Source organism: Camelus ferus, chromosome 11 (genome assembly GCF_009834535.1).
Source record: "Camelus ferus isolate YT-003-E chromosome 11, BCGSAC_Cfer_1.0, whole genome shotgun sequence".
NCBI lineage: Eukaryota > Metazoa > Chordata > Mammalia > Artiodactyla > Camelidae > Camelus > Camelus ferus.
Window position 1 is genome coordinate 20,780,067 of NC_045706.1, and position 17,159 is coordinate 20,797,225.

General features: G+C 44.7%; 1 protein-coding gene across 7 annotated transcripts in view; it reads left to right on the forward strand.

Annotated features, from left to right (window-relative positions):
- The window catches only part of SORCS1 (sortilin related VPS10 domain containing receptor 1), a 474,344-nt gene extending 464,452 nt beyond the window's left edge, over positions 1-9,892 (forward strand). For 4 of the 7 annotated variants that reach the window (XM_032490975.1, XM_032490973.1, XM_032490971.1 and 1 more), the window contains 3 exons: positions 4,452-4,557; positions 4,676-4,836; positions 6,576-6,721. In XM_032490975.1, coding sequence (XP_032346866.1) covers positions 4,452-4,557; positions 4,676-4,836; positions 6,576-6,640 — 332 coding nt within the window. In that variant the 3' untranslated portion in view covers positions 6,641-6,721. Of the gene's footprint in view, positions 1-4,451; positions 4,558-4,675; positions 4,837-6,296 lie in introns of all 7 variants that reach the window. The other 3 variants (XM_006187863.2, XM_032490974.1, XM_032490972.1) reach the window with 3 other exon arrangements.
- Positions 9,893-17,159: the final 7,267 nt, after the last annotated feature.

Here is a 17,159-nt window from a genome sequence, read left to right on the forward strand (position 1 = left end):
TTTGAGGTACCCATGGTTGTCATTACTTGGTCAAGTGACATCAACTCCCTGTGACTGGATGTCCCTGAAAACTCATCTTCCGTTTAAAACCAGTAACCATGCTTCAGTAGTCCTTAGAGCCTCCCCTGAGCATCCCTATCCAGTCTGGCCTGCTGAGATCATGGCTGTATCTCAATAGGGTGTAGCAATCATTATTATGACTGTTATGATTGGGTTTGGATTTGAAAGGGAGGGAAGGGCTATTGGCGAAGTGAGGGTGCTCTGTCATAAAGGCCTGTCAACCCTTTCTGTGGTCTAGCTAAACATGAATGTTGTGATATTCAAGGCATGTATGTAAAGGCTGGCTTGGGTCCGCTTTGGAGGCAGGAGAGGAAAAATAAAATCAAGGTATGGCAAACTTGAACCTGCTGTTGTGACTTCTTGACAGCACTTTTGGATCTGAAATGCCGTACGAGTCCAAAGTCCCAGGGTCACAGAGCAGGTAGAAGTTCAAGGAAGTCCCTTGGACAGAATGAGAGTCGGAATAGACAGCAGTGAGGGTGTCTGCAGGACCTCACCAGGTGATGCCCACACACTGTTGACTCTAACACTTGGAAATGACAGAACAGGGTAAGGCTGCGGCGCCCCCTAGGTGTGTCATGCAGGTCCCGTGTCCGCAGAGGGGCTGTGCTCTAATGAGTCTGTGAAGCTCCATGGTAAAGTCATACAAATTTCTTTCCTGAAGGACTGCTGTGAACCTTCATATACTGAATCTTCAAGACAGGAAGGCCAGGTATACTGTTTCCCAAAATTATTTGACCATGAAATTCTGGTCATCTTTCAGGGCTTGTTCTCTGTACACTTTCAGAAATAGGATAGCAGTGACAGGATGGTGTTAAAACTGCTGGGCGTGTCCCATGTGCCAGACACCAGGCCAGTGCTTTATAAATTCCATCTTACTCTATTCTCACAACTTTCTAAAACAAGCACTAGTTTTATCTCTGTTTTGCAAAGGAGGAAACAGAGGTTCAGTTTGTTATTTAGCTTATAAGCAGCCGAGTAGGAATCTGATTTCAAAAAGGGACCATATCAGTTCCTTCACCCCAAATGTGGAATTTTGGGTTCACATTCCTCTCTCATGCACAACCTGGGACCATTTGCTTGGCACTCACTTTTCACCAGAAGACTCTGGTTATTATTGTAAGCATCGTTATTATTATAAGCAGTCCAGGCTTCATGAACAGAATAGAATGATTCAGTGCATTTCTGCAGGATTGTGGAAACGATGTGTGCAACAGCAGACACAGGATTGTCGAGTCCCCTGCAGTACAGCTATGCCTGTGCTTTACCATGTGTGTGTGTGAACAGTGGCAAATAAACCACCCAATACTTACCTCTTCTCCCTTGTCTAGGCTGCAATCAGAGAGGGGTTAATTTATGCTAATTCCACACAACAAACAAAAGCTCCTTTATCACAAGTTTTCATTCCTCACCAAAACACATGCAAACCCACTGAAGTACTGAGCAAATGTGCATCTGAGGCTGTGTGGAGCAATCACCGTCCCGTCTATATTCGGGCAAAGATCAACAAGCGACCACGGAACCCAGAGGGCAGTGGTCCTCAGTCTCTCACAGCTGCTGCCTGCTCACCTGCCACTGAGAAGCGGCTAAGTGATGCAGAGACGGGGAGGGGGCACAGATAACACACGTTTTAGAACTTGGGATCCAGAAGCTCCTTTTCCCAAAGTAACATGCTAATTCCTTAACAGTGTTAATGTGGCTTGTTTACAAGTGATGATTTGAGTGGGAATGGTTTAGAATGGAAAGATTTAAATTTGTGATGGAGAGAGAGGAGGAGGAGGAAGGGAAGAGAAAGGAAATAAAGAGAGTTCATGTGTGTGCTGGCTTTCTGTGCAGTGAGAGCCTGGCTGGAGCAATTTCCTCTCTTTAGTTTTCCATTTATTTCCGGTGCCAATCCTTGCCAGCAGCCTTAGTATGCTTCCTGGTTGCCGCACAAAACTGATACTCTGCTTATTCTGAAAGAGCATTCGGCTGGGAATTAGAAGTTCAGCTGATCAGGCTAACCTGCCTGTAACCATCCCAGCAGTCTGAGGCTCCTCTCTGTCTCCCTTTGTTCCTGTCAGATTAAGGGTTTGCATTAGGAGAGTACCTTTACAATAGCTTTCCGTTATTATCTCCGTCAGTGTGATGACGGTATTGTGATCAAGTCAGGAGAAAAAGGGAGGGTGAGAGAGACCTTCTCTTTTAGAGTCACAGATAAAATTATATGATAGCTGAGATTTGCTTCAAAATAATCCAGTGTTGGGTTTGTGGAGACTGAATGGGGGTAGAAATAAAATAACATTGTCTGTGGGTTGGGAGTTGTTGAAGGGTGGTGGGTGCATGAGGCTTCATGTCTCCGTACACACACCACCCATGTATGCACACTCGTGCAGATGTATGTGCATGTGCTTGTCATCAGCGTCTGAGTGTGTGACCTATGATTCTAACTGGTCCTTTGAAAATGTAATAATATTTTAACTCTGTCATGTGTTAATTTGCCTCTTGTGCCATACTTTTATCCTTAATCCCCATTCTCAGAACTATCTTTTTGAATTTCTGATAGCTCTTGCTGAAATTAGCCCAGGGTTGAGGTATATAGAAAATATGTGGGTGGGGGGAGCAGGGGGAGATGGCTTGGTCCGTCTTTCGGAACGACATTAGCCAGGGAGGCCCTCGCTGTTCCTGTCAGCTCAGAGGAGGTCATCCCCTGCCTTCCGTTGCGGAAGGTGAGCTGTGATGGTGCCTATGACAAAGGGAAGGCCTTTTCTCCCCCACGACTTCCTGCCAGTTGTGCTGTGAGTTCTGAAGTATTTCTGGCTCCTTTGCTGAGGGCACTGTGTTTGCCCAAGTGAATGAGTGAGACCTTTGTTTTTCCATTTCAAGCTGAAAACTCGTTTGCCGTGGGTGCTTCTCTCCGTGACCCCTCCCGTCTTCTCACACATTCACCCTTCACAGCCTAAGCGCTGCTTCACTTACAGAGGAGAGGACACCACAGAGCTTGCTTCATTTTCGTGCTTCCCAAAAGCTGATTCCACTAAGACAACTAAGCCTGCTTTCTGAGAAAGAAGGCTTGCCTTTTGTTTTTCCCCAAAACCGGCATATAGAATAGGATTTCCAGTAGTGAAAAGTGGCTGGGATGTAATCCTTCAAAAACCAGACAGAGCAGAAGCAGCATTGGGTCTTGTCTGAAACCATCAGCATTACAGTCACCTATTCTTGAATGTTTGTACCTGGGTGACCAGAACGCTGCCCTCTTGGCTCTCAACAGAGAAAAGCCGCAGAAAATGGTGCTTAAAGGTCGCCTGCATTTCTGGGTATCAGGCTTTGCTTAAATTGATGGAAGGTAAAGGTCAGTATCAAAGGGGTACGTGTGGCTTGCCTTTTACGCTGGAGCTATGCTCTGTTTGCAAAATGTCAGTTTTTGAGAGGGTGGAAATGAATTGCAAACAAAGTCATTAAGTACAAAAGACTTGACCCTGAGATAGGGGAGGGACTGGAATAGAGGTGCAGAGAGATGAGCTCCACTCGAAGAGCAAAGTCAAAAAGTTGGGGAGGGAGAAGCTTTCATGGATGCAAAGGCATCTGTCTGGTCTGAGAGGAGAAATCACTGCCTCTGAGAGCCTGGCGCCTCCCAGCATGAGCCGAGCTGTCTTGACTTTGGCAAGTTACCAAGACAACGCTGGCTAGCACACCCCTCCTCCAGCATCGGAGCGGCGGCCCTTGTAAAATAGTCACTTAGCCATCAGCTTCCTATGTGCAAGAAATATAAACATGCCCTGTTATTCTCCAGTCCTCTCTCTCACACGACACCTGCTGGGGTCAGAGTGAGAGGGAGTAATATCTCTGGTGGTGGTTTTTCTGGTTTTCTGCATGGCTTGGTGGGGAAAGCATGCATTTAAAGTATAGGAAAATTTAATAGTTCTATTATTATAAATATTGATTAAAATAATAATAGTGGTAGCAGTAAAATCAAATACTTCTCTAAACGCCCTACTATGTATGTGTCCAGTGCTGTTATCTGTGCTTTATATACATCGCCTCATTTGATCTTCACAAAAACCCAGCGAGATAGGTACTTTTATTCCCCTTGTCACACCAGACGACGGCATATGAAGGTCAAGTAATGGGCCCAGAAGCTCACAGCCAGCACGTGGTAGAGCAGGCCTTGAATCCAGGCAGTCTGACTCCAGAGTCTGTGCTTTAAATTGCTCCACTGCACTCCCTAAACAGGGCTGCTGGAGCATTCTGGGGCCTGGGACCAGCCCTGGTGCATCCACGGGTCGAGCCGTGTGACGTGCATCTTGTGTGTTCGTCCCACGCAGTTCACCCAGAGGCACAGTGCAAGCTCGTCCCAGAGTCACGCGTGCTCATCTGTCTCCTCATAACCACGCCTCTGCTTGCTCCCTCAGCCCCGCTGGTGGACCTCACCCCGACCCATAGTGGATCGGCCATGCTGATGCTACTGTCCGTGGTGTTTGTGGGGCTGGCCGTGTTCGTCATCTACAAGTTTAAAAGGTGCGTGTCCCTCCATCCACATCTCCCGCCTCCCTTCTTCCTGACAGGTTCAGAAGCATTTGTCAGTGATGTATTTGTCCCGTGTGCCCAGCAGTGATGGTTTCTGTTAATGTTTTAGGAAGATCCCGGGGATTAATGTTTATGCCCAGATGCACAATGAGAAAGAACGAGAGATGGTCAGTCGAGTCAGTCACCCCGAAAGCAGGCCCCATGTCCCTCAGACTGAACTCAGGCGGCCTGGCCAGCTGGTAGATGAGAAGGTGGAATCTCAGCTCATAGGTAAATGATGCCCGGTAGCCGTCTGCCGTTCACCCTGAGTAGTCAATGGCTGACTCTCTCTCTAACCCCTTTCTGGCTTGACATAACCCCCTTCTCTGCTCTAACACCCTCAGAGAACAGCTGTGATGCCTCCTTCCCTGCTTCCTCCTTCCTCCTATTGGAAAGAGAAAAAAAAAAAAAAGCCTTGTTCCTATCCTTTTTTCTCTCTCTCTCTCTCATGAGTTTATTCCTCTTTTTGCAGAAACTCTTGCTAAAACATTGGGCTTCGAAATATTCATGGGCAAGAGCAGAGCATTTGCTCTGACAATAGCCAAGAAGGTCAGGTCCAGAGGCTGGCTCTGGCAGCCTGGAGGGCTGGGCAGGGCTTGAGGGCCAGAGTATATAATGACCAGAACGAGCTACAGCAGCCACATTGTTCCAGAACCTTCGCAGGGGGGTGACAGGCTAATCACCCTGTTTTGTTTTTTTTTAATCTCGTAGATATCTCAAAACTGTCCCCCAAGAAACAGGGAACCTGAGAATTTTGAGGGCAAGAGGCATAGAGTTTGCAGAACATCTCAGGAGTGGGGCCTCCTGAGACAGACCACTGGAGGGTTAGGCTGTTACAGAGCAGATGGGCAGATTTCTTCCTCCTTTTCACCTGTGCCCTCCCCGAAGTCTTAAAATGGATTTCTGAGTAATTCAATAGCGCTCACTCTCTGCTGGAGAAGTAAGCGTGGGAATCCAACAGCTAGGTCGGGAGAGTCTCAAGGGGAGGTGCTAAGTCCTACTATTGATTGCAGAGGAAACTCTCCAGGAAATTAGATAAACCATGGAGCCACCATTGGGATCCATTTCTCTCCTCCCTTCCTCCTGTCTGGCCTTAGGAGTTACAGCTGTAAATGTTCTTACCTAGCCCCTGCACTGCTAACTCTGGTGGATAAATTATTATGTATAAGCATTCATGCTTCAATCTGATATGATAGCCCAACCACCTAGAAAGCTTTCACCTGTGATTTTTAATCTGCTACCTTAATGGAAATAGAACCCTCTCTTTAAATGGATATGGGGAAGTTCTGTGACTGTATTAAGGAGAAATTTCAATGCAGTGCCTGGCTTGTGTCAGAGGTAATAATAACAGCCCCCACATCTGGTGTCCGGTATTCACAGCGTGCTTCCTTTTTGTTGGCGAGACAGGTGATGAATGAGTAATCGGTTTGGGTTAAAAAGGAAAAGGCTTTTCTGTTTTCAAGTCCAGAGAAGCATTCACCCTATTTACTTCTAAAGCTTCTAAGTGCATCCGGGTGGGTTATTTGGTTTTCAACTGCATTTCCACGGGGTCTGAAGTACAGCCGCTGTTTCCTTGGTTAAAGTAGCGATGCCTGCTTGGGCAGGAACGTCGCCTGGCACGTTGCAATGTCTCTGACACCCTTCTGCTTCCAGTGTCGTTAAATGAGTAAGTGTTACACGTTTTCTCTTAGGAGAGTAGCTTTACCCTTCCCTCCCTCCCCTTCTACTCAACCTGGTGACTCATCTCTACGATTGCAAAGAGCAAGACCAGCCACTCCACCTTCAACGCCAAAGCGGGGATCTGCTGGGGCTCAATTTGCAATTTAAGGAAAACCCCCAAAGGCCACAGGCGACCTGCTGATCAGGAAAGAATTTCGCTCTTGTCAAGTGCAACCTTCTTCATGACCACTAACTCTATGTTTTTTTTTTTTTTTCTTTCCTTTTGTTGTTCTGTTTTCCTATTTTGCCAGGAAGTATTTCCATAGTTGCTGAGAATCAAAGCACAAAAGAAATCCCTACCTATGTAAATGTTTGAATGGAGGACGCCAGTAAAAACAAAAACAAACAAAACAAAAATCAAATAAAAAAACAATCAAAATCCAAACAAACAAACAAACACTCACTGCATCGGGACTTTTTAATTCTTCAGACACAGACAACAAGGGTTTTTAGCTTTAAGCCTGTGCATGTGGACAGTCCCTTGAGAACATGCTCGGAGGGGCAGTGTATAGGTGCTCTATTTTCATGGAAAAACACTCCCCTCCCCTTTTCTTCTCTCTCTTTTTTCTGATCGGTCGTGTTTGTAGAAAATTCCTAACATATACAGGCCAAGGACATCTGCATGTATTTTTGGAAACATTCTTGGCTCTAGATTTAACAGCTATTTTAGCACTACCGGCTGATGGGTGGATTAGCCACTCCGGCTCTTTTCACAAGACACACAGACATGCACAGGAGTTTGAAACCCTGAGCTGTTTCTCTATTTCCTCGTTGCCGTTCTCCCTTCTGAGTTATCTTGGGTAGCTCTGTTGGCCGGCAGCGACCCCAAGGCTGCCTTCTCCATTCTGTGAGGCCACGGGCCCAGAGAGGCGAGTTGAAGTTCATGTAGGCAGGCAGAATAGGGAAGGAAGGAGGGGGGCAGGCGTGCCAGAAATGGACCTGTGTTTCCTGTTTGCCACTTCCCATCACGACTGCTTCCCCTTGTAGCTTTCCCAACTCCTGCCCTAACTTAGGTGGAGAACAGAATCCCGGTTACCTGCATTGCATTCTGACCTTCCCATCTGTCTACTCTCCACATGTGTTGTCATGGTCTGTCGATGTCTTGGTATCCCTTCCTTCCAGTCCCCAAGTTATCCTTCACTGCGCCTACTTTTTCTTCCCAAACATGTTGCTAGATTCTGGACATTTCATCCTGACGCTCCCTAAACACTGGCCCAGCCTTGGCCAACCCTGCCTTGGCCACCGGATGTTTCTGACCTGTCAGCTCTGTACACACCCACGCATGCAGCCTCCATAGCCCTGACCAAGCTGCAGCCTGCCCCGCGGGGCTCAGCTTCCTGTGTTTTTTGATCTCTTCCTGTAGAACCCACCTCTCCCAAATATCCCGCCCCATTTCCCACCTGGAAAAACATATAATGTGTGTGAAAGAGTTGAGATACGCAAACCAATTCAAACCTGGCCCTGTATCTTAGAAGAGAAAGCGTACTGATGAATAGTGGTATTTTCACACCTTGACAAAAATCTCCTGCAGTCACATTCCAGAAGATTCTTGTGAGAAATGTTTTGAACGTGTTACTTATGTGGCAGGGCAGTTTCCTCCTGTGATGGTTGCTCTTACCCAGTATTTCCTCTCTCACAGTGGAGTGAAAATATTTGTAAAATAAAACTGATTTGAACCAGAAGAAGAAGCAGGTTCATGGATGTAATGTTTAAGAGTGTCAAAAAGTCTGAGACGAGATGGAGGTCTTACATGAGGATGGGATTGTGATCACGTAGGGTGATCCTCGACTTTTTACACGTGTGCTCTCTGATCTCTGAGCATCATGGTGTCAGCAAAGGAAAAAGGAATAAGCAGAAAGGGGGAGGAGTAAGCTGACTCTAGCAGGTTGGCTCAGAGCAGGAGGAAATCCCAGTTTTCCCAGAGCAATCATGAAAGAAGACCCAGAGAAAGAGGGAAACAAAAGTATGTCCAGCAGAAGCCCTTGGAGTATTATGGACTAGACAAAGCCTAATCCAAAATACTAGGAGAAGGTGGCTTCAAAAAACCACTCAGAGTGTAGCCTCCTTCTTGGCCTTGTCCCCAGGCCAACAACAGGGTATAACAGGGCCCTGGGGACAGTGGGGGTATCCTAAAGACCCTGACGACTCCTGTCCTTGTGTAGGTAGGGGAAGAATAGCAAAGCTTCAGTTAGAAGTCAGTCAAGCAGAAGATTTTTATGGTTGAAGACGCCCGGTATGAATCGGGGACATGGATTATTCCTGAGGCAGCTGTCTGTAGAGCTCAATTGATCCCCAACCTGTGGGGCTTCCTACCCCACGGGAAACATCCTCACTCATCCTCTTCCGTGCAAGCCTCCCAAACTTAAATCTGGAAGACAAAGTGTTTGGAAACCTAAAGAGGAGTCCTCAGAACAGCACAGGGAGTCCTCAGAGTTGCAGTTCAATTAATTTTAATTGGATAAATATGAAAAAGGGAATAACACTATCCAGCACAGTGCCTTGCCTCGAGTAAGTGTTAAGAAAATCATTTGTTGAGAGGATAAATGCATGAACATGAGAGAAGACATAGAAAAGGATGGGCTTGGAAGTCCTAATTAAAACTAGAGGTGGACATGAGACGCCTGGCATCTCGGAAGGTGACCAGGGATGGTCAGTGCTAGATGCAGCATCTCCAGGGCCCTCAGGTGCCTCTTCTCAGAGCTCCCTCCCGCCTGTAGGAGATTAGTACAGCAAAGTACTGCTTTTGGAGACCTCTTGGTCTCATGGTACAGCTCTGTGGTTCTCAAAGTGCAGTACCTGGACCAGCAGTTTCGGCATCACCTCCGGCTTGTTAAAAATGCAGATTTTGGGCCCCCCCACCCCCAGACCTACTGAGTCAGAAACACTGGAGTTCGGGCCCAGTAATCTGTGTTTAGAAGCTCTCCCAGTGATTGTGATATACATTAAAGTTTGAGAAATGCTTAGTAGGCCATTCCAGCTCAATCCCAAAGAGAAGGCGGTAATGAGAGCCTGCAATTGGGAGGGACCCAAGTGCCTACCTCCTCGCTAACAGCAGGTGCAGACACAGTGAGGAGTTCGGTGGGCTTGAGGCCAGAGGAACGGGTAGTGAGGGATGGATATGGCAGGTAAGATTCAGGGCAAGCTGCAAATCTGTTACTGCAACGTTTTTCCAAAATCCCGGAAGGCAAACTGTGCATGCTCTCCCCTGAACTCCCCAGCCAACATTTTCTCCTTTGCCTTATCTTTAATTGGATCCACTGTCCAAAATGCAGAGGTTTGCTTTGCTTTTTTTCAGAAGTTCCAAACAGCAACTTTGAGAGCAATGGGGTACTTGGCAGCTGTTCTGTGTTTTCCAGGATTCCAACTGAGCATTGAAATTCCCTCATTTGCCAACTTATTTTTATAGGAAGCCAATTAAAAAGAGAAAAAGAAAGTTTTCTTATAGTGTCGGAACTACTTCTAATTTTAAAATGACTTTTTTGATGTATTTTTTTGTTAAATACTCTGTAGTGTAATGTATAATTGCTCTTGTTTATTGCTTTTACAATCATATTTATTAAACAGATAATGTCTCTAAAGCTTGTGCCTCAGAATGTTTATTTTACCCCAAACCTCGGTGTCCAGTCCAGATACAAAGTGGTGCGTCTCTTCATAAAGGGTGTGTGTTCTGCTACCTGACTTCTACCTGCATTTCATTTGACAGTATAATGTCTGTTGTTTTACTGTTACTTTATTCTATTTAAAAATCACTCCAAACTGGTTACATTGGAATGAGTAACCTGCTCACTCTTGTTCGTTCAGAATGAGAAGTTACTGATATGGAACAAACCCATTCAGACTTGCTCATAAGCTTGTAAGTAACCAAAGGACCAAACTTGTGTGTAATGAACTGAAACTTAGGGAGCGGGAAGGGCTCAAATGATAGAGTAACAATGGCTTTGGTCTTGGAATCAAGAGACTGGGGTTCTCCTTCCAGCTCTACCAGCTGTGCGACCTTGAGCAAAGTGTTTTAAATACGAAAGCTTTAGTGACCTCATGCATATAATTTGAAGGAAAAGGACACCTTCCAGCTCTGGTATTCTGAGTGGGTGAGTCATTCCCCAGAGTCCCAAATAGCTGATTTAAACTTGGTGGAAAATAAAAAGGTGGACTGGGATCCTTTCAGCCCTGTGGCATCTGTTCTTGGGCAAGGTTTTGTCCTTGTGTTAGGTTGAAACATTTGTACAAGCACAGAACTCTCCTTAGCCTTTTCGAAGGCCTTTCCAGGCTCAGAACGGCATTGCCTCGTTAGCACGGTCTCAGCCTGCCTGAGAATTTCTGTTGTTTTTTAGGTGGCCTTTCACTTTTCCATTCCCATAGGCTGAATCTTGCTTTTGACCTACATTATTTTCCAGGCAAGAGCCATACTCCTTTTCTCCATCAGAAGCAGCTTATCTCCCGTGTCAATGAGGGCCCTGGCAGTCAGACAAAACTCATCCCTGGAGATTTCAAACAGAGGGGTTTTAATACAAGGAATTTGTTGCTTGAGTAACTGAAGAGTCAACATACCAAATAGGGGAAGGTGACATAACTCCAAGATTAGCATCAACAGAAACCTCTACCTACCCTGGGCTGGAAGGACAAAGGGATTCCCAGAGCCCGGGACCAGGACCACCAGCTGGAAGCTGAAGTCGTGGAGGACGTGTCTGGCCTGAGCTGGAGCCCCGGAGGAGACAGGGCCATAGCCAGCAATGCTGCCTGAGGAGAGGTGTGGGGAGCTTGCTCTGGGCCTCCCATCTGCAGCCGAACCCACCACAAGCCAGTGGGCAGTGGAGCCTGGGAAATGCAGTTTTCTGAAATACTAAGGAGAGCAGGAGCGGTGGGGAGCCGACTTGAGAACCCAGACGGGTGATTGACACAGCACCTCTTGCCAGTTCTGCCCACATCAAATCCAACAAATCTCCAACCCCAAGGCACTCATTAAACAGTAGGTGCTCCTTTCTCTGTGACATCCTCTCACATATAATCCTTTAAACAATATATATTTAAACACCATTTAAAATTGGTATTATGTTTACGTACGTCGCTTCCTTCCTCTCCAAATTCTGTGCTCATTTAGGGGAGCAGCTACTTTTCATTTCACTCATTCAGCCTCTAGCTGACAGCACCGGACACGACCATTAGAGGGCGCTAGATCAATGTTTTCTGAAACCCAACCCTGGGTTTTCAGTTCAGTGTTGCCAGCAAGTCCATTTCATTTAGCAGTGATCTCTGAGGGTGCCCTCTCGGGTCCGACTCCCTTTACCCAGCTAGCACCTCTTATTACATCTTCAGCTGGTGTTTGTCAGGAATCAGCACGTGCGTGCGCTTCTTCTCTGTTACCACTCCAGCTGCTGTATTCAGGGAGCTATTCTTAGATATTAATTTAAGTGAAATAATTGCAGTTTAGGGGGAAAAAAACTGGCTAGAAAGTAGCATGAAAAACAAAGGCCTCAGTCTGGTTTCTGACTCATTCTGTAATTTGTTTCCGTATTTCTTAGGGGTTAATAGTATTTGGCAAATGCGTGTTAGGCTGATGCTTTCATAGTGGGGGAGTCCCAAAATAATTCCAGATGGACATAGATAAGAAATAGCAGCTATAGTGTTCATGTTAAACGCATGAAGAGGGGTCTCTGGTTAATAAGCATACAAATGATTATTAATCTGTATGTGGTACAGACTTTTTAGGTGGTGATGCATTTGTGAACAGGGCAGATATTGTTAGGTAAAAATTAAGATAAACATAGCAGGGAGCAGAGTGACTGGGGATAGGGGTGGGAGAGTAGGGAGTTGGTCCCTGGCTGCTCTGAGATCTGAACCCTGTAAAGGACCCGGCCATTCAGAGAGACATACATTATTAAATGGTTAAGAAATACACAAAGGGCACTTGAGAAAGACGTGATGTTTGCTTGTGAAAGTGGGCGCTGGAGCACTTAAAGCTTGTGGTTGTTGTAAAAGGGCAGAAGGAGAGTTATCTGAAGTCCGGCAGGAAGTTGTGCCACCAAATGGCTCTTAACACAAGAGGCAAGTGGAGGTCACTGGTAGATGTTTGGTGTGTGTGCGCGTGTGTGTTCTGTGTGCTTTTACACAGCCGAATTCATCTGGGTGTAGATTTCTGTGTTCACCTTCTGTTTCTCATTGGCAAAATCACACATAAACAAACATAAAATTTGTGTTATCCTTAAAGCCATCTCTAACATATCAAACACACCAGGAAAAAAATAACATCTTCAAAAACAGTTGTATAGCATAACTGACAGTAATGCAGATGTTAGTTTAAAAGTAATTTGAATGTACTGGTAGGAGGAAGATGTTAAACTTGACAGCGGAGGGAAAAGGTAAGAAAATGGTGCCACCCCTCCTCCTCCCCGCTCCGGTCATCAGCCTGAGGACTTCCGCTGTGGAGACTGGCAGCCGCCCCACCCCCACAGACCCCAGAGCATCCGAGTTCCCACCAACCCCAACAACTCATATTTAGAAATAGGACTTTGGCCTAAAGAATCTTAAATTGTGATCAAAGCTCTTTGTTAAAGAAGACGATAGTATGAAAAGGTATGAAAGGTATTTATAAGGTATTTCACAAAAAGTGAAATAGATTTTTATAAAGCTTTAAAATACTTTAAAATGGGGGGAAGAGTATAGTGTGATTGGTTTAGCATGCACAAGGTCCTGGGTTCAATCCCCGGTACCTCCATTAAAAATATATAAAGTAAATAAATCTAATTACTTCCCCCCCCCAAAAAAACCCGAAAATAAAAAATAAGCTTACATTATCTAGATAATAAAAATAAGTCTATGAACAATACTAGGATGCATGTATAGATATCTTGATAAAATCTTCCTACCAATGTAAACATTAAAAATAATTCCATGACCAGTATTTATAAATTAGTTAACAATATATCATATATCCATATAGTAAAGTAGAATGTTTCCAGTAAAAATTATTTTTCTAAAGAATATTTAATGGCCTGAGAAAATTCTCATGTGATGTTAGAGAAAGTAGAATTTAAGACTTCAGGTAGTATGAAAATAATTTGTACAGAAAATAAACAGGGACAAACTGAAAGATTGACATATAGGAACACTACTTATTTCTAACTTGTAAAACACCAGGTTTTTAGAATTTTCTTATATCTTTGTACATTTTCTGTGTTTTTCTAAAATGAACATCTATCACTGGTACAGTAAAAAAAAAAACACAAAACCCTATTTTAAATAGAATTTACAAGAAATATGAAGTAAATCTAAAGCATATTTGTTTATTATATTAATTATATAATTATTATGACTAGTTCTCTAATGTAATAGGTAAAGTTTACAGAAAAGTTCAAAGTTGTTGACAACATATACTTAAATACCTTTAATAAAAAAGTTTCTCTAGGTCAAAAGACAATTATCTCATTTTTGTCAATTTATATTCATATTGAGATGAAAACATTTTGCTATTACGATACCTGTGATTTAATTCATGAAATTTCATTTAAAAATTTTAAACTGTAACTTTACTAATTGTGTGTATGTGTGTATTATACATGGATATACACACATGCATACACATGCACATGATTAATGAAATTTTACAATATAAATATTATGTAAATGTGTACATTATTTAGGTATACTCACAGGTACACAGAAATGAACCCACTCACCTAAACACATGAGGTAACGGTAGTTAGTTATGTGCCATAAACATATAAAATGTGTCCTTTTAACGAGTCTACTAATTGTTCAGCCAGCAGCTGTTCACTCTCCCATCTTCCGGCCATAAGAGGAGGGTGCCAACCTTATTTAGTAACAGTACCAACATATACACACATGCAGAATTGACGAATGGCTGGGACTGGCTTAGCCAAGTGTCCACTGAGTAACTGGGGTAGGATGTTCTCATTGGCCAAGGCTTGGGCACAGAGGGAACACTGACAACCAGAGGTGTAAGCAAACCAAATTCCTTGTGTGAAGTCCAGATCCAAGCACTGACCTGGTGTGGGTACAGATGAACCCTAAGTCCAAAGCACCAAAGGTTTTTGCGGCTCTAATTCCCAATCCAACAGTTCAGAGTTAGGAATGAAAAGTATAGAATGAGGAAGCTGGGAATGGAAAATACATTAATGGTAATAAAAATAATAAATTAGCTAGCATTTGGGGACATCACTTATGTGCCAATATTTAAGGCCCGGGACACTCACTGTGTTTCATCCACTGGAGTTCCCAAAGAATGGTTTTGCTCTTTTATACTTGGGGAAAGCGGGGCTCAGGAAAGTGAAATGATCACAGGGTGGCAGATGTGTATGACTTCAAAATGTTTGCTTTTCCTTCTGTGCTGTTTTCCTTCCTAAAAGATAAGTAATGTTTCAGACTCATCTGTATGGTTCATAGGTGCCTGGTTAATTGATGGTCTGGGCTGAGTCAGGGGTTGGGTCAAGACTGAAAGACTGGACGGGTCTGGGATTTGGGGAGCTGAGAAACACCACTGGATCTGTTCCCAATCAAAGCCTCTGGTGTGCTGGGTTCAGTAAGAAAAAGTTGCTCAGTGCAGTGAGGACTGTTTTCTGAATCCCTCAGTGTGCTGCATTTCAGAAGTCTTAAGACAGGCAGACACAGTCCTCTTTAGTGGTGCTCTTGGCCAAGGTACTGTCTAGAAGGATGTCCAGAAAATACTCAGTTCTTCCTTCTCACTCTGTAGAGCTTTCCCCCTTGTTGGGATGGAATAGATGACCCTGGGGATTTAGGGAATTAAATCTCTGGGCATTCGGGGAGGGAGGGTGGTGAACATAAGTTGGTAAAATGGAAAATGGATTTCTCTCAGGCCTGTGTACTTTTTTTCTTTTTTTGGGGGGGGGGGGCAAATTGCTAGACAAGCAAGCATAAGGGAAGTAATTTACATGAGATGAGATTTTTTTTTTTTCTCATAGGAATAATCTGAAAATACTTTCAGGATATCTACAAGAGCGAGTAACTCTTGAATCTTTTTTCTTTTTTTTTTAATATGGCAGACAAACAAATCAGAAAGTTATTTGGTCTACCAAGTATAGCAGTCCTAATTTCTAGCTGTATTTCCAAATGTGCTGTAAGTATTATTTCTTCTTTTCAGCCTCAATTTTATGCAGCATGTTACAAGGATGTCGGGGCTATGGACAGGAGGATACAAAGGATTTGACGGAAATAAGGGGCAATGAGCTGTAAGGGGAGAGGAGATAAAGGTGGTGATGGGTGGTACCTTTACTCTGGTATAAGGGAAAAATGATTTAAAACATGCTAATACTTCAAGGTAGTATGTTTATTTAGTAATGTGGAAACCTCAGTCTGGAAAGTTTAAGTCCCATGTCCAAGGTCACATAGCCAGTAGGGTAGTAAAGTCCGAATTTCAACCCAGGACTCCTAATGGACATGCCAGCTCTTCTCTCCACTCTACCAGCCCTCCCCTGCAGCCGTCCTACAGGTAAGCCACAGATAGGAGATGGTTTAAACAAGAACACTGCATGTTCACACAGCTCCCTGCTCCAGATATAGTTGTGGGAGTTTACACAAGGAGAAGAGGTACCATTCTTTTGAAAGCACACAACAAATCCTGTCTCAGCCCTTGCTATTGAGTTGCACAAATAGAGACTTGGACGTTTAGGCCTTACTTGATGTGGTACACGGGGAAGGTGGGCCATCTCAGCCCCCCCAGGGGAAAGAACTGGTATTTGCTGCTAACTTTGGTAAACAAGTGGATACAGAGCTAGTGTTTTCCAAATACCAGCACCAGGAAATCTGAAACCCAGTGGCTCACACAGCGCCCGCAGTGCTGCGTGCAAGCTGTACACGCAGACGTGGCTCAGCCCACGGGAGCTTGGGTCCCTTACTGAGTCTCGTGCCTCTGAATGCGGTATTTTCTCAGTGTCCTCATTGCAGGGCAGGACCTTCCAGCCCCACTTTAGCCCGTGGAGTGGAAAATGGTAACTCAGAACAAAGCCTTGTGGCTCTACTATATACGAGTACGTTTGACCAAGAGTGTTTTTGTTTTTTTAACTGATGAGAGTCCACAATTTTATGGCAAATAGGAAAAACTGGTTGATTTGGGACAAACTGCTCATTCATGATGCATCATGAGACTTACGTGGGAAAGAAGAAGAGAGCAAGACTGAAAAGGACTGGGGAGGCAGGACCGACCAGGTGAGTGGCTGCTTCTTCAATTTAATGTCGCATCCAAAGAGGCGTAAAAATGTCGATTGTGTTTGCCCCAATTCCAGAGGTGAAAATGTCACCTAAAGAGTCTAATCAGTGATTATATCAGAAGTCGGGCTGGTGGCTGTAATCCAGGTGACCCCTGGATGTCCTCAGTCACCAGTATCAGTCTTGTAAATAAGACTCTGCTGAGGCCGATCTGACCTTGCAGGACAGGGGATGGCAGGAACAAATCAGGGCATCTGGCTTCAGCTGAAGTGGCTTGTTAGCAAGACAGAGCGGGGGTCTGGAGTCCATGCAGGGAAACTGAAGTAAAGGCCAAATACCGAGATCTGAGCCCTGCGGTGGAGGGAACATAATAGCTGGGGTTTGGTAAAATTCCCCCAGGCGCACCGGGCCCACAGCTGAAAGCATCCCAGCTCCTCCCTAGACTGCAGAAGTGAGCGGGCGACTCCTGAGGTACCCTTCAGTCCTGTAGCGCTGGTTCTAGGACAGTATGGATTCCGCTTCCTCCAGACCTTCTGGGAAAGGACTGTCTGGTAATTTCAGAGCTCCTTGGACAGTTTCTCAGAAAGTGACATGAAGAACCAGCCAAATGAGAAGTGACTGGCTCAGATAGATTTGTCTGCTCAGATGGAGTCTTT